This window comes from Mixophyes fleayi, chromosome 10, assembly GCF_038048845.1.
Source record: "Mixophyes fleayi isolate aMixFle1 chromosome 10, aMixFle1.hap1, whole genome shotgun sequence".
Classification (NCBI taxonomy): Eukaryota; Metazoa; Chordata; class Amphibia; order Anura; family Limnodynastidae; genus Mixophyes; species Mixophyes fleayi.
In genome coordinates, this window is record NC_134411.1 from 18,275,028 (window position 1) to 18,297,751 (window position 22,724).

Below are 22,724 nucleotides of genomic sequence, written 5' to 3' on the forward strand. Positions count from 1 at the left end.
TGTCCCCATATACAGTCGTTCTGGGTACAAATCTTCCAGCTAGCCAATAAGGTTACTAGACAAAATCTCTCCCCTACCCCGGAGGTTGCGTTGCTGCAGCATTACCCCCCTCAGTTTCCATCACATGCTAAATATGTCTTTAGTCATATTCTGATTGCCGCAAAAGCCTCCTTAGCTCAAGGTTGGAAGTCACCACAGATACCCTTGATATCGAAAGTAGTGGCCAAGGTGCAATTCAGCTTTGAAATGGAGACAGAGGGGATGCCCTACTCCACTGCCACCTCGTCCCCGATAATGAAGTGGTTCAGCTGGCATGTGTATGTTATGGACGGAGAGGGAGCGCGTCCAGACCGAATAGACTCTGATTTACTACCTGCATCTCCTACACTTAGTGAAGTTCCCCAATGTCCCTATTAGTAGTTCCATGGTGACCATTCGACCAGTGTAACTTTCACGAATTGGAAGGGATCCTATTAGGTTCCCTCCCTCATGTGTTCAATATGGTTTAACAGCAGAATTGTTTAATGTGTTCCCCCCACTATGTACCCCTTCAATCCTTCCCCTTTTTATTTTGTGTCCTTTCCTTACCCCCATCCCTTTTCTTCTTTCTGTACCCCATAATTTTTGAAAAATTAATAATAAAAATACTATTGAAGTTAAAAAAAAACAAAAAAACACATTTCAAAAAAAGGATTCCCATTTTAAGGGTCTCATTCAATCCCGAGTGTGGCAGGCAACATATCCCCTCAAAAAGCAGCTACAACATCAATATGCAAAAAAAATTGGGGTAATAACTCTTTAAATAGATTAATACTTCACATGATATCCTTATATTAAGTGTTATTATTTTTTTTTTCTGTTATTTCACTATTTTGAGCCAATATAAAATTTTCATAGAAAAGAAGGATCACTGTAGGTCATACAAAAAATACATAATATAGGAGTAATTAACCAAGGTCTAATTCTAAAGATTCATTAAGACCTTCTGGTTAGAGATATCTGAACTGAAGTATCAAGAAAATACTTTCAGACAGAGATGTTTAAAGATGTTCCTGCCTCTTTATATTTCAAAAAATTAACTCTAGGACAATTAGTTTGATTCCAAAGAGGTTACTTTCATGTTTATCCATAAAACTACATGGTATACCGTGATCAGGGTTTTATAATAAAATAGTCTGAAGATGCTCAATAAACCATATCTTCACTTTTCTTATAGTACATCCACTCCCCCTCTCTCTACAGTATATATATATATATATATATATATATATATATATATATATATATATTTATATATATGTACAACCCCATGTTCAGCAAGCTGAGGTGCACTGTGTGTTCTGACACCTTCCTATCATAACCAGCATTAACTTTTTCAGAAATTTGTGCTACAGTAGCTCTTCTGTGGGGCTGGACCAGACGGGCAAACATTCGCTTCCCACGCGAAACAATGAGCTTTGAGCGCCCATGTCCCTTTCACCGGTTTCCTGGTTGTCCATCCTTGAACCACGTTTGGCAAATTCTAATCACTGCATACTGGGAACACTCCCACAAGACCTGCTGTTTTGAAAATGCTCTTGCCCAGTCGTCAAGCCAACACAATTTTGCCTTTGTCAAAGTTGCTCAGATCCTTGCGCTTGCCCATTTTTACTGCTTCCAACACATCAACTTCAAGAACTGACTGTTCACATGCTGCCTAATATATACCAACCCTTGACAGGTGCCATTGTAATGAGATAATCAATATTGTTCACTTCACTAGTCAATAGATTTAATGTTGTGGCTGATTGGTGTATCAAATAGTTAAAAGACTGATCCTCCTTCCTCTTCTGGTCCTAAAAAGAGCTTTCTCTTTTATACTGCATTGGCACTCTTGGGCCAATCTGCCAACAGGTGTCCTGGCTCTGTGTGTCCAGCTCCCGACACTTGTTCCCCATCTTTGTAAGAGTTGTTTTAGCAGCTGGTGCTTGATACATCAGGATTACTTTGTAGGTGTTATGGGACAAAATAGCATCTGTGGGAGAAGAGTGTGGAAGGTAAGTACATACTTTTTGCTTACATACCTGCGCCCCACAAGCTAAACAGTGAAATATATTTTTTAGGTGGATAGTTCATGAGTGTTTCATTTTAAGGTATGTGCATACAATAGTGTGCATAGTCTCTGCTCACTGTTATATCATGATTGAGATGGTTAAACCATTCTACTCTATGTAAAATTTACAGTATGGTTCAACCTTTTCTATTTTTTTTAAGAGATCTTTGGCAGCGAAATTAGAATGCATCTAAAAATATCTAAATAGCGACAGACTGAACACTTAAATTTTGACCTGGCACTAATGAGCAGAATGTCAGTTCACTACAAATATAATTAAATGCATACTAATTATATTGATATATTTTAGCATTTTAATCTGCATAAAAGTATTTAAAGGAAAACCCTAGTCATCACCCAAAACAGTTTGCCTTGAAATGAAACACATTGAGACACGTGTTGTTGTATTATTCTGTGCACATAGATTAATTTTAGCTCAGTTATAAGAAGTTATGTTGGTTTCACTGAAGAGCCATGCTATGTAAGTATAACTAAAGACATAGAACTAGAGATGTGTTGAGACTCTCCTGCTTTGGTTTTGGTTCTAATACCATCTCCATGTTTTGGTTTTTGCCAAAAAATCTTCAATGTATTAAGGATTTTGGTGTTGGATCTGGATTGAATTAAAAATTGTGAAAAATAGGTAATATCTTGTGATTTTGATCTGTTTTTGTTCCTACTTTACTTTTTATAGCACTAACATTAATTTACAGTCATTTACAGTATATTTTCCAATGATTTTGTCACAACTGTCAAAAATTTCACCAATTGTGGCCAAAGGCTGCAGCGAACTGGTTGACTAAAATTAGTGACAAAGCAGTGGCACAAAAACATGGCAGCTTAATAAAAGACACAACCCTTATGAAACATAGTGGTGCAGCCGTGTGCATAAAGTGTGGATTTCCACCTCATTACTACCCCTTGCTTCAGTTGGTGGCACGGCGTTTAATTATTTTGGAAGATGTTTTAATGTTCTACATGCAGCTGCTGAATGTCAAAAATGCCCATAGATTTAACGGGCCACGGACAGCATCTCCTGCACTGACCTCTCATTTTTTTAAGAAACTCTCACCACCAAGTTTATTCTGTGTGCAAAGCATGGCACATGTTGAAATTCACCCAGTCATAATACACACACAATATTTGATCTGTTCTAGGTAATGAGGAATCATGAGGACAGTCTTATCGGGGTGAGCCATTTTGTTATGACATTTCTGAGTTTTTCCAACAGATTGACCCTGGTATGTTTCATTGTGAAACTAGCGAAACAAAGAAGAGTTCTGCTGTGAATGACCTGGCATTTGTGCTAGCAATACTATGCTGTAAGGACGAGGAGGATAATGACAATGCTACTGGCTATGCTGCTGATGATGGTGATACACCTACATAGTGGGCAGTAATGGTCATGTAGGACCTGAGTCATTAAGGCACACATACTGATTGCATTATCCAGTTGCTCTCAAGTGTACGTAAAGCGGCTCTGCTTCCGTAGTCAGCAAGGAGCGGATCTCAAGATACGTGTGGTGTTGACTATGGGTGTAGGTTCACTCTGCTGTACTAGACCAGACACTGCAGGATGCGTACAATAGGTATGTGAATATGAAATCTAAAAAGAAATCATAGAAAAAAAATATTAATCAATTAATGTTACCTGTCAATAATACAGTCATTTATGATTAGAAATGGAAATTGTATAAAAAAAAATTATATATTTTTTTCGTTGATAAACATGAGGGTTAGGCTGTCCTTAATGTCTACAGTACATAACATAGATTTTTACAGTTGCTCCTGATTGCAGACACATATTATTGCATGTATATGATACTGACACAGGACCTAGACCAGCCCCATAGCTGGTGCAAGAAATGAAAAAGAAAGCAAGAAATTTTCACAGACGCAGAGTTTCATTCCAACGTGGCTGCATTCGCTTGAGTTCGGCACGCCCACATTGTGCATCGAGTACGGGCACATACCCCTTCCCCGCCCCGTTCACTCCCCAAAATCGTAGACCATAGTAACTGTTATTTGCGCTGGCATACGCAGTAGACTTGCTTTTGTTGACGGCCGAGTGTCCCCGTTCTAGGCATGCGCAGAAGGGAATTGCGTATGATATGCACGAATAACAGAGATACATCCCTTAATGACTCAGGCCCCTAGTCTTTTGTTTCACCAGTATCAGTTGTACACCAGAGTCTTGTCTCACAAAAGGAAATCTCCTTTTTGTAAGTTCAGCCAATCTGATTGAGCTTGCATTTTCTGATTATACAGTCAATGTTACGGTGTTGTGGTAGTCGGTGTTTGATACCCTAACGGACAGATGCAGCTGTGGTAAAATCAGGGCCAGCGCTGCCACTAAACAAACCTAGATGTGTGTCTAGGGTGTCAAAGTGTTGGGGTGCCTGAAAAACGGGGTGCAAGGCAGTGCCTGCGGGAAAGATGAAATGCTGTTTTGGGTGCCTGAGGCTTTTGCATCGGCCCTGGGTAAAATAAGTGAACAATGCCTTAAAATAGGATTAAATGGCTGTAGTTTCACGTTTTCCTCAGTCTTATATAATACATATGGTTTTTTAATTCCCAATGGGCCAGTGTGCAGTAGCTGGATCAGCTGATCCCAGCATTCTAACTCTGTAGCGACTGTTTCTGTTGCCACCCAGTAGAAGATTAGTCATTTTCAATATTCTGTTACATCATTTAACAGTCTTGCTCTTTATTGTTGCATAAAAGTGATAACAGTTTTCATGATTATATTTTTTTCTAAACATCTTCTTAATCCTGTCAGCAGTTTATTTCAGCTCATAAAGGAAATCTATGCTGTGTCTTACATTATGTTTGACAGAGCAAATTGCAATGTTGTATAGGCCAAAGCCTTTGGGATATCCATGAAAAGGCAAGTAGTAAAAATCAATTAGGGGGCTCATGAGTATTTTGTACATAAACATAGAATGATAAATTAGAAGTTATATAATGTCAAACATGCTGGCGGCTTGTGAGGAATGTATGCATTAAGTCAATGTTGGAGAGGAAATAAGATGCTTTGTATTTCAATTGCTAAATACTTTTTAAATCAAAGACTGTAATGCAAACAGCACAGATGAAGTGAGTTCAGATAGATAGGAGATCGATAGACCTTAAATAATATTTTTGCTTTGCTCCAGAAATCTAAGTACACCAGTGCACCTACTATCAGCAGCAGCAGATATTTATATAGCACCACTAATTCTGCAGCGCTGTACAGAGAACTCACTGACATCAGTACCTGCCCCATTGGAGCTTACAGTCTAAATTCCTTAATATACACATACAACAGACGGAGGGAGACTAGGGTCAATTTGAGAGTAGCCAATTAACCTACTAGTACAGTATGTTTTTGGAGTGTGGGAAGAAACCGGAGCACCCGGAGGAAATTCACGCAAACAAAGGGAGAACATTCAACTCTACACAGATAAGGTCATGGTCGGGAATTGAACTCATGACCCCGGTCAGTGCTGTGTGGCAGAAGTTCTAACCACTATTCAGTGGACAGTGCCCAAATTCTGCCAACTTGCTCTTTTTGCCTGATTTTGGCAGAAACGTAGGCACAATTGCACAAATGTAGGCGCACAACACCTCCAAATCTTTGCTCTTTCATTTGGTGCTTCATGAATGACGCCCAATAAAACTATGTAACGTGTAAATCACACATATCTAGATTAGTGTGATTGGTCAGGAAGTCCTGCCCATGAGTAGCCAACACACATTTCAGACATTTGAAAACTGGACTTAATAGAACATATCCACTCAGAAATGCTACAGTGTTTGTTCATTGAGAGCTTATTAAACAACAAAATTTCTAGGACAAAATTTGTAAATATTTCCAAAAAAATAATACAAGGTTTTCACACTTCTAGACAGGTTCATCATCATCATCAACATTTATTTATATAGCGCCAGAAACTTCCGTAGCGCTTTACAATTGGGAACAAACATTAATTAGACAATACTGGGTAATACATACAGACAGAGAGGTAAGAGAACCCTGCTCGAAAGCTTACAATCTATAGGACAATGGGAGTTTGAAACACAAGGGCATGTGCTACATCATATTGCACAATGGACCAGCCAGACTGCAAAGGTAAAAGTACTGAGTGGGCTGTGTGTGTTGCAATGTTGGTCAGAAGGTTGTTGTCTTGCGTTAGCAGTGTAGAGGATGGTAATAGGGTAATCTAGGGAAATTAAGATGATGGTTGAGGAATATCATAACCTTGTTTGAAGAGGTGGGTTTTCAGTGAACGCTTGAAGGTTTGAAGAATAGAGGAAAGTCTTACTGTGCGTGGGAGGGAATTCCACAAAGTAGGTGCAGCCCGGAAAAAATCCTGTAACCGAGAATGGGAGGATGTGATGAGAGTGGAAGAGAGACGTAGATCTTGTGCAGAACGGAGGTGTCGAGTAGGGAGATATTTCGAGACAAGTGAGGAAATGTATGTCGGTGCAATTTTGTTGATGGCCTTGTATGTTAGTAGAAGAATTTTATATTGGATTCGTTGAAATACAGGCAGCCAATGTAGAGACTGACAGAGTGGCTCAGCAGAGGAATAACGGTTTGTAAGGAAAATCAGTCTAGTCGATGCGTGCAAAATAGATTGTAGGGGTTCAAGTCTGACTTTGGGAAGACCAGTAAGGAGGGAATTGCAATAGTCGATGCGGGAGATGATGAGTGCATGAATTAATGCTTTTGCTGTGTCTTGTGTCAGATATGTGCATATTCTGGAAATGTTCTTTAGGTGTATGTAACATGATTTAGATATAGAGTTGATGTGGGGAATAAACGACAGTTGTGAATCAAGGATTACACCTAGGCAACGAGCTTGTGGGGTGGGATTTATGGTCATGTTATCGACAGAAATAGAAATGTCAGGCGGGAAGCTTCTGTTTTTTGGGTGGGAATAATATTAATTACATTTTTAAAAGATTGAGTTCAAGTTGGCGAGAAGACATCCAAGATGAAATGGCAGAAAGACAGTCAGGTTGTCCTTCAAGCTGAATTTTGTATCACATCCCTCACAGCATATCAATGAATTACAACTTTAAACTCCTCCAGCTATGGACATTCATAAAAAATACAGAATATGATAAGCAATATTGCTATCTGTTACCGTAAGAAGAATTTCATTTGTCAGTACACTTTGTGCATTATATTGCCTACAGTATTTTCTATACTCCTGTTTAATTTACACTTTGATATATGTAAGAACTGCAACCACCAAAAATATTACAAAGTTCCAGGGCAATGTAACAACTAAAACATACTGCCGCAATAGAATTCAGCTTGTGCTTAGTGTAGTGATTTAATAGTAATGTATCAGTGAATTGCATAGTGAAGTAGATATACTTTCTTGTTAAAAATTCATAATCTTCAGCTAGTTGCAAATGATACTTGTTTGAAATATAATTAATAAGTGAATGTATCTATGTAGCTATACGTATAAACGTGTAAATTTGTGTGTTTTATATACATATACGCATACATATAAAAGTTTACAGCACACTGTCCAATGAGAGCTAAAGCCTCCACTTATTTTAACATCCCTATTGGTTGCACCTACTGACAATACTGTGAAAGGGGTGCTGATTAGCAGAAGGAGAAGGAAATAATAGTTAGGATAGTATACATAGTAAGAGTAGAGTAGAGACAGAGGAACCAACGACCTACCATGACCAAATCCAGATTCTAGGGCACCATTGGTGGTATCAAGTTGTACCCCAGGACTCAATTCTACATGAGCCCTTATGTTGCCAGGATCTGCAAACAGATTGCTTTGCATTGGGTTAAGCATTATACAAAACTGACAAATGTCTGTCACCCATTACATTACTTTTAAACCTAAATAAGTTGGATGAGGATAAGAATGCATCAACACTACTTTACTTCATTACCACTGGCACTAGCTTTGCTTCTTTTCTTGTAAAATGTACTCAGCTGTGTGGGTCTGCCATTTTTTGCTAGTGCAAGCTTTAGGTTCATCGTTATATGGTAAATCTTCATTTCATCTGCTGACCTTTGAGCAGGGGATTAGAGTGTTTACCTCATCATCACTCTGGGTAAGAATATCACATTCGAGTACTACTCCAATGTCATATTCACATGTCTAATCATGCTCATCCCCAAATTGCTGTTACTGGCACTTAATTGTAATTTTAGAGGTATTTTGTTTTCACCACTAATAGACCATGACATATTGTCCTCAATACCTGAAAACCTGTGACTAAATAAAGAAAGCTTAGGGGCATATTTAATTAGCTTCCGGGATCGCGGCAGCAGGTATAAAGTGCAATTATGGTGCTGCCATATCACATATTTCCCTTTGTAACCCTAAAGGGTGCAAAGGGAAATCTGCAGTGTAGTGGTATCGGGAAGGAGGCGGCCACGCGTAGCCGTGATCCCGGAAGCTAATTGAATATGCCCCTTAGAGTCAAAATATTTTAAAGGGGATGAACGAGGTTCAGACATTAATAAATTGCATTGCCAACCCACATTCTTCTTATGCAATAATTACTTAACTTATCAGCGCAATCACTTAAAAAGTTGGAAACTGCTTCCCTGATGAACATTTTGTAAACAAGCCATTCCATCAATAAAGAAGTTTGCATTGCTAAAAGTGGATGATGTTGTGAAATTCATACTATCATAGAAGCATGTTACTATATTTGGAAGATCCAATACATTGAGAAATAATCTGGTTCAGAGTTTATTTTGTTTATAAATCTAGAAATCGAAGCATTAATCTGCAGGTTCATGGAATCCCAAGAGATCTTTTGCTTGTTTTAGTTGTGTTAGATATAAATGCATTACTTGTAAGTTTATTGAAAAATAGTGTTATGAATTTGAATCTAAGATAACATATGAAAAGTGTAAAATAGAGAGTTGTATTAATTACCAAACAACTTTTGTAATTTATCTCAATGAGTGCGAATGTGGGTTACAATATGTCGGTTGCACCACACGCTGACTGTTCACTTCCGTAAGCACAGATTCAAGACTTTGAAGAAAAAAAACAGGCCAACAACCTCTCTATACACTTAAACATGACAAAGATGACATAAAAAATTATTAAGATTAGAGGCATTGAGCATATTAATACAACAATTAGAGGAGGTTTAGGCTGTTATTCAGACAATATCCCTGCTGGATTTTCCTACTTGGTTCATCATTTTATGCAGGTCTTAACAAGAGTATAGAATTTAATAATATTTATTGTTGGGTATAGGGTGTATATGGTAGTTTGTGAGTATCTGGATTCTAATGTTCATATCTATACTTATTGGATTGAGTTGCTTGAGACATGCTCTAAAATAGAAGCACATTCAATTCTAATGTGCATAATAATCTCCACTTGTTCAATGGATATCTGCTCCTATGGTCAGCAACTGGATGGGAGGGGGCTACAGGCCCCTTTCAGAATAGGTTTATTATATACTTTTTATATTCTGAATTTAATTTTGTTTGTAAGATTTGAATTCATTCATGCCACACAAGAAGTTTTGGGGTCATTAGACCTAATCTGTTAAATATACATCTGAGTGTATTATATTTTGTTGTTAAGCAACTGCTGCAGTTGTTAACTGATGAATTTTATACATAAAGAGGTTTAACATGACAATCAAAGAACAATACTACAGTTTATTATTGGACATTCTGCTAATATTATGGTGTAATTACCTTTCACAAGCGGCATGTCTCCTTGTTACTAGGTCCGTTACACAGGTGCTTGCTTATTCATGAGTAATGCTTTAGAGAAAAAAAATAATGCACTTGACATAGTTGGCTCCTTTATTGTTAACATGACATTGCTCCCAAATATTTTTAGTGTTATAGCGTATGTTTTAACTTACTTCTATAAATGTAAACATTTCTGTAAATGCACTGCTCATCCCATGCACCGATCGGCTGTGGGGGGCGTTAAATACACTTGGTTCCATCACAGTCAACATCTGATGAAATCAGGCACTGTACTGGAGAAAAGCATCAAAAAAGTAGGACAGCTTAAGTTAACTTGGAGCCAAGATTTGTGAGACTATCTGGGGTTTATATATTCAGGAGAGGTATTGGTTATGCTAAAGGGGAGGGAGAAGTGTAGCAAAGTGAACAATTTACCATGTGCATCTAGCAGAGTATATTTCGGATGTAACTATATGAAGCATTGCAGATAAACAGAGCACCTCTTCTGATCACCTTTGTCTAAGGAAACTGGGAGATGTCAGACTTGCTGGAAAGAATGACATTAGTTTTACACTTGTCGCTCAAGCTAGAGCTGTGGAGGAACTTAGAGTTTAAAGGCCTATATTTCCTGTGGGCAGGGGCTTAATGCTGGGCAAGCTGGCCAAACTAATAAAGAGTCGAACTGTGTTAGACTACCGCTAAAATTTGCCAAGGGAGAATTGGAAACTGTCATCCTGACAATGGAACAGAAGGCTATAATCTTGAGTTGTCAATGTCACACACAAAATACTATTACATTATTGTATTATGTAATGTGTTTGTTAGGAACCCCTCCAGCCGCTACAACACAACCCGGAATCTACTCTGCCAGTCAGGTGTTCACTGGAGCCCCTAGTGGTGGGGACAGACTGGGCCGCAGACTGACAGAGGGTCGTGAAGTGTGTACCGGCTGGGGAGAACCCAGGTAAACGAAGTGAAGTCCAAGCAAAGGTCAAGGACCGGCAGCAGATAGCAATTCCAATAAACAGGCCGAGGTCAAGGGTCACGAGCAGACAGGAAGGTCGGTAAACACGCCAGAGGTTAGGCTCACGAGATACACAGGCAAGGTCCAAATCCAGGCAAAGGGTCATACACGGGTAATCAGCAGAATATTCAACAGGAACAAGGCACAGAGCAGGTCAGCAGACTGGCATCAGAAGCTATAACCGGCAATGAGGCAGCAGACATCATTGCCTTAAATACAGACATAGACCAATCAGGCCTTGTATACACTCCTGCAGACTAATTGCTAGTACAGAGCAGGACCAATCAGGGCTTGTCCTTGAATACACACAGTTGCGGGCTAATGCCTGTAAATTCAGCCCTCCTAGTTTAATTAGCCCACAGGCTGTGCCTGTTTTCGCGCATGCGCCCGGCTTCCAGCACTGCCGGGATGCAGCGCTATGTGAGAGGCGTCCGGCCGTTGCCTTGGTGACGGCCGGGCAGGAAGGGGAAATGACGTCCCGGTCGTCAAGGTGACGGCTGGGACGCCAGGGGGAGCCAGAAGCGAGCAGCGGCGGCTGTGAGTACCGCCGCGGCTCGTGACAGTGTTATACATCATTGCTGTCTGTTTGTGCACTACACTACTTAATCTGCCTGTGTTGAACTGCCTATCTCACTTTTTCTCCTTTCACTCTCTTCTTAGCTCTCTACAATTGGCCTTCCACCCAAACATTTGACTGTGACTGCCCTTACTGATCATTATAATTATGTAATGCTATTATTCATTTTTAGTATGTATTGCATGTCAGTATGAAGACTAAAGCTAATTTTGTAAGAATTTTATTTCAACTCTTGGGTTTTAGCAATAGAAAAGCAGATGTTCTCTTTCTTCCTTTTTTTCTTCTTGGGTGTGTAATTCGTATTAGAATGCAATTAAAATAAATAAAATAAAACTAAACATTAAGTTATAGGTTGCCATCTGTTTTCCTCATCATGTTTAGTTTCCTATTTTTTTATCGTTTCTGCAGTCAAAAGTATTTATTTCTGAAACTCTAAATACAGTTACATTTGCATTGCCAAGCCGGAAAGAAAAGAGAAATGTTTTCTCCAGTACAAAGATATATAAGTATACAATGTACAGAGGAGGCAACATTTCAAAACAGTTTTGCGAAATACTTGCCTTTGTCCACATTTAACTTTGCATGCTTTGCTGGTGGAATTTGGAGTTAAGTGTTCCCAGTCCTACTTCAACCCCACTACACTGCAGAAATTCCGCACATTTTTAATTTATAAGTACTTGGCAGAATGACATACCATGGAAGAAAAAAATAATTTTTTAACTTCTCCCGTGCTACTCCCATCCCCACTTATGGAATTCCCTCCCATGCCCAAAAAGGCTTTCCCACAACCTTCAAATCTTTAGACGTTATCTAAAAAGATGTGCTTCAAGGTGTCATAGCACCTGAAGCAAATGCATGCTTCCAAAGTTCATCTGCAGAAGGGGTGTGGCAAACATGCAGAGGGGATAGTCAATATGGAAAAGAGGTGAAACCAGCATGCAGAGGAAGAGTTGACAAAAAGGGTCCCCATATGGGCAGCTATGGTGCACTGTAATACATGTAGTGAAGACTCACATTGTTCTTCTGCATATACCTCTATCCTTGACCTGGGTCAAAAGATTCTCCCCAACTTCTCTAGTACTACATTATTGCCCCAAACCTCCCACCCCTTGTCTCATATCTCCACACTCTTCCCTTGTCACATACGACTTCACCCTACTATCCTTTGGGCTAGAATTACTGAAGGACGATTTGGGGAAACCGACAGTTTTCAGCAATTTCTCTGGCGGTTTTCAAACCTGCGGATTTAGTAAAGCCCAAACCTCGATTAAAACAGATAGAATTGAAATGTGAATATATAATAAAATTAACTGATTGTTAATGGTGGATATAATTATTTATGTTGCACAATGTGACATTACATAGTGCCTGAATAATATAAAAATTCAGTAATTTTGTCCCCTTAATACAGTGGTTCCCAAACTTTTGCAGTTCGCGGCACCCTTAGAGTCTCCAAATTTTTTCAAGGCACCCCTCCAAAATAATTACTGAACAGTCCTGTTTTAGAGGTAGTTGAGTCAAAAAGTTGTAATAAGTATTTAGGTCACGACAGAAATACTTATTTAGTTGTATGCAAAAATACCCCTCTGCATCCAGGCACACTGCCCCCTCTGCAACCATGCACACTACCCCCTCTGCAACCAGGCACACTGCCCCCTCTGCATGCAGGCACACTGCCCTCTCTCACGTTGCCCCCTCTGTCACGCTGGCCCCCTCCTCTGCCCTCTGTCACTCTGGCCCCTCCTCTGCCATCTCTCACGCTGTCCCCCTCCTCTGCCCTCTCTCCCCCTCCTCTGCCCTCCTCCTCTGCCATCTGTCCTCCTCCTCTGCCATATATCCCCCTCCTCTGCCCCCCTCCTCTGCCCTCTGTCCCCCTCCTCTGCTCTCTGCCCCCCTCCTCTGCCCTCTGTCCCCCTCCTCTGTCCTCCTGGTCTGCCCTCTGTCCCCCTCCTCTGCCCTCCTCCTCTGCTCTCTGTCCTTCTCCTCTGCCCTCTGCCCTCTGTCCCCCTCTGCCCTCTGTCCCCCTCTGCCCTCTGTCCCCCTCTGTCCTCTGTCCTCCTGGTCTGCCCTCTGCCCCCCTCCTCCTCTGCCCTTTGTCCTCCTTGATTGCCATATGTCCGCCTCCTCCTCTGCCCTCGGTCTGCTCTCTGTCCCCCTCCTCCTCTGCCATCTGTGCTCCTGGTCTGCCCTCTGTCCCCCACCCCCTATGCCCTCTGTCCTCCTGATTTGCCATCTGTCCTCCTCCTCCTCTGCCCTCGGTCTGCTCTCTGTCCCCCTCCTCCTCTGCCATCTGTGCTCCTGGTCTGCCCTCTGTCCCCCTCCTCATCTGCTCTCTGTCCTCCTCCTTTGCCATCTGTCCTCCTCCTCCTCCTCTGCCCTCGGTCTGCCCTCTGTCCCCCTCCTCCTCTGCCATCTGTGCTCCTGGTCTGCCCTCTGTCCCCCTCCTCCTCTGCCCTCTGTCCCCCTCCTCCTCTGCTCTCTGTCCCCCTCCTCCTGTGCCATCTGTGCTCCTGGTCTGCCCTCTGTCCCCCTCCTCCTCAGCTCTCTGTCCCCCTCCTCCTCTGCTCTCTGTCCCCCTCCTCCTCTGCCATCTGTGCTCCTGGTCTGCCCTCTGTCCCCCTCCTCCTATGCCCTCTGTCCTCCTCCTTTGCCATCTGTTCTCCTCCTCCTCTGCCCTCGGTCTGCCCTCTGTCCCCCTCCCTCTGCCCCGCGCCAGGAAAAAAAAAAAGAAAGAAAAGAGAAACTTACCAATCTGCGCGGCGCCGGGACCCAGCAGCCTCCTCTCCCGCAGCTGTCACTGAATGACGTCAGTGACAGCTGCTGCGGGAGAGAGGAGACTGCTGGGTTCCGGCGCCGCGCAGATTGGTAAGTTTCTCTTTTCTTTCTTTTTTTTTGCCTGGCCCACGGCACGCCAGTGACAGCGCCGCGGTGCACACTTTGGGAACCGCCGCCTTAATATGATGAAAATTAAAATTTGCCTCCATTAGTTAATTTCAAAATAGTTTGCCCCTTAATCAATAAATATTGATTGCCCCAATAATTTAAATGTCAATGGTTATGTCTTATGTTCTGAATGGCAAAATAGCTCAAAGAGCATATTTGAGCTATCAAGCCATTCAGAAGTATTAAAACTGCCCTGTCTTTTGGATAGCGGTTTTGATGGCGGTTTTAACCAAACCGCTGGCGGTTTCGCTGTTTTCAATCCGCCACACATCACCAGCCATATTACGTCGCAGCTTAAAAAATGCCCTTTAGTAAATGCAACACTAAGCCTCCGGTGATATGTGAAGGTTTAAAACCACCGCCAAACTCGAATGTTAGTAAATCTAGCCTTTTATCACATATAGCCTCCACCTTCCCTCTTGTTGTCATATATCTTATCACTCTATGTTATAAACCATCTCTGGAACTGTGATATGACTCACACAGTGAGTGACTGACTGTCTATGGTGCACCTTCATATGTTTAAGCTACATCCACATATATTGTAAAAAAGGATATATATATATATATATATATATATATATATTCTAAACTTTTCTATAACTCTCTTATTATTCCTCAAACTTAAGTCAATCATAATTTAGCTATGAGCAGTCATAAAGATTACAATTTCACATCACATGAAAACTGTCATCACAGATAGTTACTATAGCAAAGCGAAAAGCTTTTATCCTGAATGCTTTATGCATCTCTCATGGTTTCATGTTAGCTTTAAAAAAATAATAATATATATATATATATATATATATATCTTGAAAGAGTTAACTTGGTTTGTTCAGAAAAATATTGTTCAGGGTTCAGACCTCAAGCTTTGCAAGTCTCAATAGGCTTTAGTTCTATTAACGAGTTTCAAGGACATGCAATAATTATGCTTTGTAACAGTTATGTCCAGTTTTACAGGACTTGTTTATCTTTCTTTGTTCTTTGTAATATTTGCTGATGCTGATGTTTGCGCAGTGCTAAAATGTCTATATGACTGAAACATTATAAAAAGACGATGATTTGTTTTGATAAACTCAAAGCATATACTACTATTGTCTGTCTGTCTGTCTATGAGTGTATGTATGTATATATATTTATATATATATATATATATATATATATATATATATATATACATGTATTATTTATTTATTATAAAGCACACATCTTAATGATTATGTACTATACTTAAAATTTAGTTTATATAAGCTAGACATCAATGTTAATTGTTAATTTACAAAAAAAATTACGATATTTTATCAAATTTAATCTGTTAAATTTGAATATATTGATTTATTAAAGTAAAATCTGCTTATATTGCAAAAAATTGTAAAGTTCATGGTTATCTATATATTTAATCTTTTTAATATTTTCTTAATTGTTTACTTATTAAAGAGTCAAATTCCAGTAATATTGTCAAGTTGTTAAAGCCTCAACTGATTGAAGAATCTGTCAGATCCTACTCATTTTAAATGTTCTCCTGTTCTCAATTCTCCGATGCTAGGATAATATGCTGGACATAAGTCTAGAACTGAGATTGATACAAACTTTTATTTTAGTGCTTGAACTATCCTTCAATGGTGCTAAACGCTTTATTTTGTATTAAGACCAGTGCTGAATGATCCAGTAAGCTAATGTGTAACTAATATTGTAACAGAAGTTTGAAAAAAAAAACATAAGCTGATTTATTTAAAACATGGTGCACTTTGCACTGATATACTATAACCCACATAGATAGACTATTATATGTTAGCATTCATTGATCTCAATGATTCCTGCGTTAATGTAGGCAGGGGACTTGGGACCTACATCTTACCCTGGCAGGGGAGGCTGGCAACTTTTAGCCCGGGGGCAAGACTCGACTCAGAAGCCTATTTTAAAGTAAAAATAATGCAGATGGCCCAGTGACCCAGCCCAAAGTTGTCCACTATAGGACCGGCCCGGAAGGTCGATGCTTCCTTGCCCCCCAGCCCAGCCAGCTCTTGTACCTTGGGATGCCCTCTTAAGACAGGAGCACTCAGCTGCTGCGGAGCCCCCTAACCATATTGAAATACCCCCTTAATTAAGGCAACTTTGTAATTGTTTACTTGTACATATTATGAAGTTCTTGAATGTAGTATAACCTCATCATTAAAGGTTGAGATAAAAAGAAATAAACTCCTCACAAACTAGCTAGTATAAACGTATGCATATTGATTTTATAGGTAGCATATGGCAAATGTTTCTATAATGCATCATCCATGGAAGCATACCAACCCCATACTATTCTAAAATGCTGGTTTGTGGTTTATGCCTTTTTTATAGATGAATTTTTATATAAACATTTACCATATGCTCTCTACGAAGTCGGCATACACAAAGTTATAATAGCTAATGTGTGAAGATTTCTTTAATTTTTAAGACTGTTCACAAGGGATTGTCTGAGTATTTGTACACCTATATAACTAATGGCACTTATGACAATGGTGTTTTGCAGTAGTCGTATTCTTTTACACGGGTGTAGATTGTATAAGGACAAAATGGGAAAATATTAAGCTACCAGCCAATGCTGTGATACTATTTATGCAGTTTTGTAAATGCAGTGTTTAGTCTGGGCTGCTAATAGTTACAAAGAGAATCTACAGAATTTTTTTTCAATTTTTTTGCTGTTTGATTTAATTTCATACTTGGCGAATCGATTTCCCATTCTTGTACCGATAAGAAACATACCCAGATAAGTCACAGGGCATGCAGCTGTGAACCAGGAAAGAAGGCTGCTATTCTATTGGTACATTTGCAAATATATAATAAGCCACCCGCCACGTCATGGCACACCTGCTAAGAGAGTGGTCCTAAAACTAAACAATAAAAGTCCCTATGTTGGGTTACTTATTCATGTGTTTTTAAATTGACAGCTACCTGACCCCAAGAGCCTCCAAAATGGCAATAGAACCACCAGCACTCCCTGTCACCTAGTGATCTCATACATGCCTCACATTTTCTGGATTAAATATACATTTCCTGTATTGATAATACATTTCCTGTGTGATTATGTGTTTCCCAACTGCTGTGAAGTATGCACACATGCATCACTTTTGAGTGCGGCAGTGCAAAGATGTTCTTCTGATAGGAAAGTTGGTTGTGAGCCTACGACTTCAGATCCAAAAATTGGAATTTTGGAAGGTGTGCAATTGCCCTATATAAATGATGTTTGATATTAAGATATGTTTACATGTACTAACATCATATGTACTGGCAGAAGCAGATTTACTGTGCACCAGAGCAAATTTCTGTGACATCATCAAGCTTTCAGTCATTAGATCTGAATGGTAACAGGAATTATTTTGGCTCTTTCTTCCACAGAAGACTTCACTTAAAAATTCACCAGGGGGTACTGGATAGAAAGGAAGGGGCACTGTTTGTTGTTTATTTTCTCAAGAATGGTGTGTGTTAATAACTGTGCTTTGGAATGTATCTTTTACTCAGGTTACACTATGGGTGGATTTCAATTAACTGCGTTTTTCCTGAGAACAATGCGGCCCGCGCACTATTGCCATTACCACTGTAATAGTGCGCATTAATACCGTTAGTACGATAATTTCAGCGCTGATTTTTACTTGCAGCTCTGTGAGCAGCGAGCAAAATTCCACGTTAAATTACCGTACTAACGGTAATAGTGTGCACTATTATCGTAGTAATGGTAATAGTGCGCGGACCGCATTGTTCTCACGAACAGCGCGGTCAATTGAATTCCCACTTATTAATGTTAGATTCTTAATAAAAACTGCAACTTCAAAAGATAACTAATACTCTCCTTTACTATTACTCTTTAAAAACTTTAATTATAGGTTTAATTATATCCACACTGTGATGTACTTGCCTAACAACAATATAATGGATCAGCACATTCTCTCTCAAGGTGTTTGCGGTCTATACCTTACTCAGCTGAATGTACTATATCTGACAATATGTAAAGTGTCCATTGCTTGTTATCATCATTTATAGCATAATAATGAGCAAGGGACAACTAGATAGTATCCTGGCATCAAGTCTCTAGATCCCTCAAAAGGTTGTATTCCAAAGAAGAGCCAGAAGTCCTATGCTCCCCTTGCTATTACATAATGGGCCATCTCTGGATAGGGCAGATTAATGCATATTATTGCTATGACAGTGAAATGGGAGAAATAGCTTTTAATGGGAGTTACCCGTTAAGCAAATAAGATGAAATATGTGCAACTGTTTTCATGCTTCCAAACCTAAAATTGTCTAAGCTAAATATTTTCGTTTTCTGAAAAGTTAAATTCATAAGAACTGACACATTATTTGATTGTCATCTAAATAGATTATTTTATTTTTACATTTCCAGAACAAAAGCTTGAAAACAAAACTGTTATCAGGAAATAAGCTTTGTGGTCTTCGCGCTGAAGAGGTGAGTAAACTGAGTTTACATTAACGTTATTAACTTTTATTCACATAGCGCCAGCATACTCCGTAGTGCTTTATAATCAAATTTCTTCTCTTATGACGGCTGGAAGCTAATTCTTATTTAGTGCAGGCATCAATCCATTGAAAAATCTGAGTGATGCATGTTCTATTTCCATGGTATCTATGTTTAAGTAATATTTCTAGAAATAAATATATGGCTAGAATGCCATGTATAGAACAACACTCAGTATTTTGACATCGGAAAAGAGTATATGAAAAAGCTAGCTTATTTATTGGGAAAAAAAACTGCAAAATTCAAAGTAGCTCTACAGATGGAGATGTCTTTATTGATCCGTTTAGCTCAGTGGACTAATAAATAAACAAATTGTAGATCTTCATCATATATTTTCCATATGACATTTACTAAATATGCAAAATGTGCACTAAACCACAGCAATCAATCAGATACTTGCTTCCATTAAGGCTCATTTAAAAACTACAAAAAGTGCTGACCCGTATTGGACCTTTATATGTAAGTCCGTCTACTTGTCCATCAAGCGCACCCACTTCCTGGTCTTTGAAAACTCCGTTATAGAATCAATCACCACCTAGTTTGCAGGTTGATATATACTCTAGAAAATGTACATGCTGGTAGCGATAAATACATCACAACAAATTCCAATCTACTTCCACCTTGGGACACCCTTCTTTAAATCAAACTCTTATTTCTTCCTTCTGAAATACTGGTTGATTAAGCCTCTTTATGTTTTAAATACATCATGAGACTGAGGGTGCATCATGTCTGTAATTATTCTTATAAGGTTTTTATTAAATGAATTGAAGTAATTCTGTGGTTTGTCAAAGATGTGTAATTAGAAGGTGGAAAATGCATTTCATTATAAATATAGGGACACCTCCTTTATGGGGATTAAATAGTAGTATGCTCTACCTCAAAGCAAGGAAGACATTAGTAAATTGCAACCCAACAATTTGCTATCAAACCTATGCACTTCCCCATAAAAAATGGGTGCATTTGCACAAAACTAGACACAAATCAATGGAAGGTTTTTATTTTGCTTATAAAAAAAACCTATTTGGCACATTATGAAATTTAAAAAGGCAAGTTGTCAATAGCAACACATTTGATTCTATTTTTTTCTTGTGCATTTATTGGTTTCTATGAGCTATGAAGCCGAAGTTGATGTGTAGAAGAAGGAAAGATACTAACGAATAAAGCTGAAGTTGAAGAACAGGCAATCAAAACAAAAACCTTTCAAACTTTGCTTTTGCAAAGATTGGTAAGGAAGGCTTCATAAAGGCTACAGGTGCAGTATTTTAGCTATGATTGATGGATTGTCTACCAGGTGGAAAACGTGTTTCAAGTAAAATGGGTATACTGCCATGGAGGCCTGCACAAGGTTGTTCCATGGAAACTCTGCCCACACAAGCAATTGGAACCAAACATTCTGGGAATCTGAGACAAAGCTGAAACTGATTGGTTAGAATACTCCGTTTGTTTGTTCTTCTGAACTGGTACCTGGACAAGAAGTAGAGTGAAATTCCCAACCTTGTAAAATACCCTCCAAAAATTAGCCACAAATTGGACACCTCAGTCAAAGTTGTTCTCCAAAGAAAGTCTATGCAGCCAGAAGACCTTTTTTGGTGAAGATCTTGCAGTGTTGGAGTGCTGTTGGCAATTTTTTCAAAGCTGTGGAATGGACTTGCATGGAGAAGCGATCCACTACCACCAGGATGGTGTTGTTGTCTTGGCAGCTGTCAAGAACAGTGGTTGACAGCAGTGATGAAATACATAGACATTGATCTGTGGTCTCTATGGAATGGGCAGGAGCATCAGGAAACCAGAGGACAGAGTCAATGACATCTTGGTGTGTGAACAGCTGCATATGAATATGGGTCAGGAATCCTCTGCAGACTTTGGGCTTGCCAAAAAAATTCAAGGGTGCAGCAATTTTAGGCTCCCAGAAAAAATTGAGATTCTGCCGTGTTGGCTGGTTAACAACTCATAACAGGCATCAGGTGCAAGGACTGTTTCCTTCAGGGCAAAAACCTCTGTTTTATGTATCTATGAGCAGTGTTGGAAAGCACCACACCGCAACTCTATGCCATTGTGGTCCATGTTCAGGCACAAGCAAAATGTCATGTTAATGGTTGGTTTCCAGGAGAGAACTACTTGGCTGTCTTAGCTATCAGAGACACACCATATGCACTTAAGCTCCTTAGTCCTGAGAGGATGGGTGATGAAGGGCAGAGTTAAAGTCTATGGGTTGAAAAAGGTAGATTAGTAAGAGACAAAGAAATAGTCAATGAACAAGTAAACAAAAGAAGACTCATTTTAAAAACAATGAAAAAGCATAAATCCGAACTTTTCTCATGCAAAGATTGTTAGGAGTCAAGGGTTTATAAAGGCTGCATACAGGTGAATTCTCTTAATTTTGATTGTCTTTAGCAGAAGAACCGATTTTACACTGCCACCTGTTCTCATATGATCCTCAGATCCATCTTGCATATACTATAAAATATCCAAAAATAATTTATACAATAGAAGTACTTTCTCATATTAAAGCTATAAACTTAGTCACATGGCAATACCTTGGCAGAGATTACCAGGTCCTAATTCAGTGGATCCTGCAGCTCAATCAAAAAGTCAAACAATAGGACTATCATTTTGTCCAGCAATATAAATTAGAAAATAGGATGTGTTCCTACCATTTGGCTGTTGACAAGTGGCCAGATCGAATCAGGCTGCAGTCTGTCAGTATGGTTTGAAGATGACTACACACATAGGAGATAGGGGTTTACTATCATTAAAATTACTATTATTATTATTATTATTATTAGTATTATTATTATTATTATTATTATTTATTTGTAAGGCTCCATAGAGCAGAATTATGAGGAAAACAGAGTATTCATAAACAGAGACATTTAATGTAGACCAAAAATATGCAGGCATGAAAATAAATGAGAGTTAGAGTGAGAGAGCATACTATCTAGCTGAAAAAGGGCCGAGCTGATACAAGATGAATGAGTTTATCTTAATTGGGATAATTATGAGGGTGTAAGCAGGATAGGAGTAGGTGGACTTTAAAGATTTAAAGGATGTGGAAGAGTTCAATCAGGCATGGTAGAGAATTTCATAATTAGGTTTCACAATGGAGAAGTATTTTAGATGTGAACTAGAGGTAGCTATCAGTGTGTCAGTGAGGCACAAGTCAAAGGTAGATCTAAGAGGACATTAGAGAGAGTATTCATACATCCACCACACATAGCTAAAACTCCCAGTAACAAACATACTGAATATTTAACTTATTGACACTAGAACTTTTTTGCAGTGTGCAGTTTTTATGTTTTAGGTGTATATGTCTAAATTTTTTTGAGGAGTTTTGGCGAGCCCCTTATGAAGACTGAAAGGGGGCCCACCTGAGCCATAGAATAGAGTTGGGCCTGAAAGTCTTTGACCCCTAAGGGGCCATATAGCTCCTGGGGTCTAGGATGTCAAGGAATCCCCACCCTAGCTTCAGCAAACGAGGGGTCTGAAGATCCTTATGCCCTTAAGGGGCCATATGGCATTGGGGAGGGGAGAAAGAGGGCCCATTAGGAATGGTCCAAAGTTCTAAGCCACCAAAACAGTCACGACACTGCACTCTGTGATTGGAGCACTCACATCAGACTTCAAGATAAAAACCTTGCATATCTGCAACTGTTTCTCCTACCTCTCTGCCTCATTGCTTCCCTTCCTGTCTCTCCCTGGTCTCTTTTGCCCACTTAATTTTCCCCATAAAACTTTTAAGAAAAAAAGGAAATATCCTTAGTCTTGTTAACCTCACTGCATCTGCCACTCCTTATCTGTAGCTAACCCCTATACCTATCTGTCCCCATGTCTCATATATGTTTCCCTTTGTCTCATCTTTCTCCTCTACCCCTT

At 39.5% G+C, this 22,724-nt stretch overlaps 1 protein-coding gene across 2 annotated transcripts in view; it reads left to right on the forward strand.

Annotated features, from left to right (window-relative positions):
• LUZP2 (leucine zipper protein 2) overlaps positions 1-22,724 on the forward strand; it is a 462,788-nt gene that overhangs the window by 299,327 nt on the left and 140,737 nt on the right. For both annotated transcript variants that reach the window (XM_075188001.1, XM_075188002.1), the window contains exon 6: positions 18,720-18,782. In XM_075188001.1, coding sequence (XP_075044102.1) covers positions 18,720-18,782 — 63 coding nt within the window. The remainder of the gene's footprint in view (positions 1-18,719; positions 18,783-22,724) is intronic.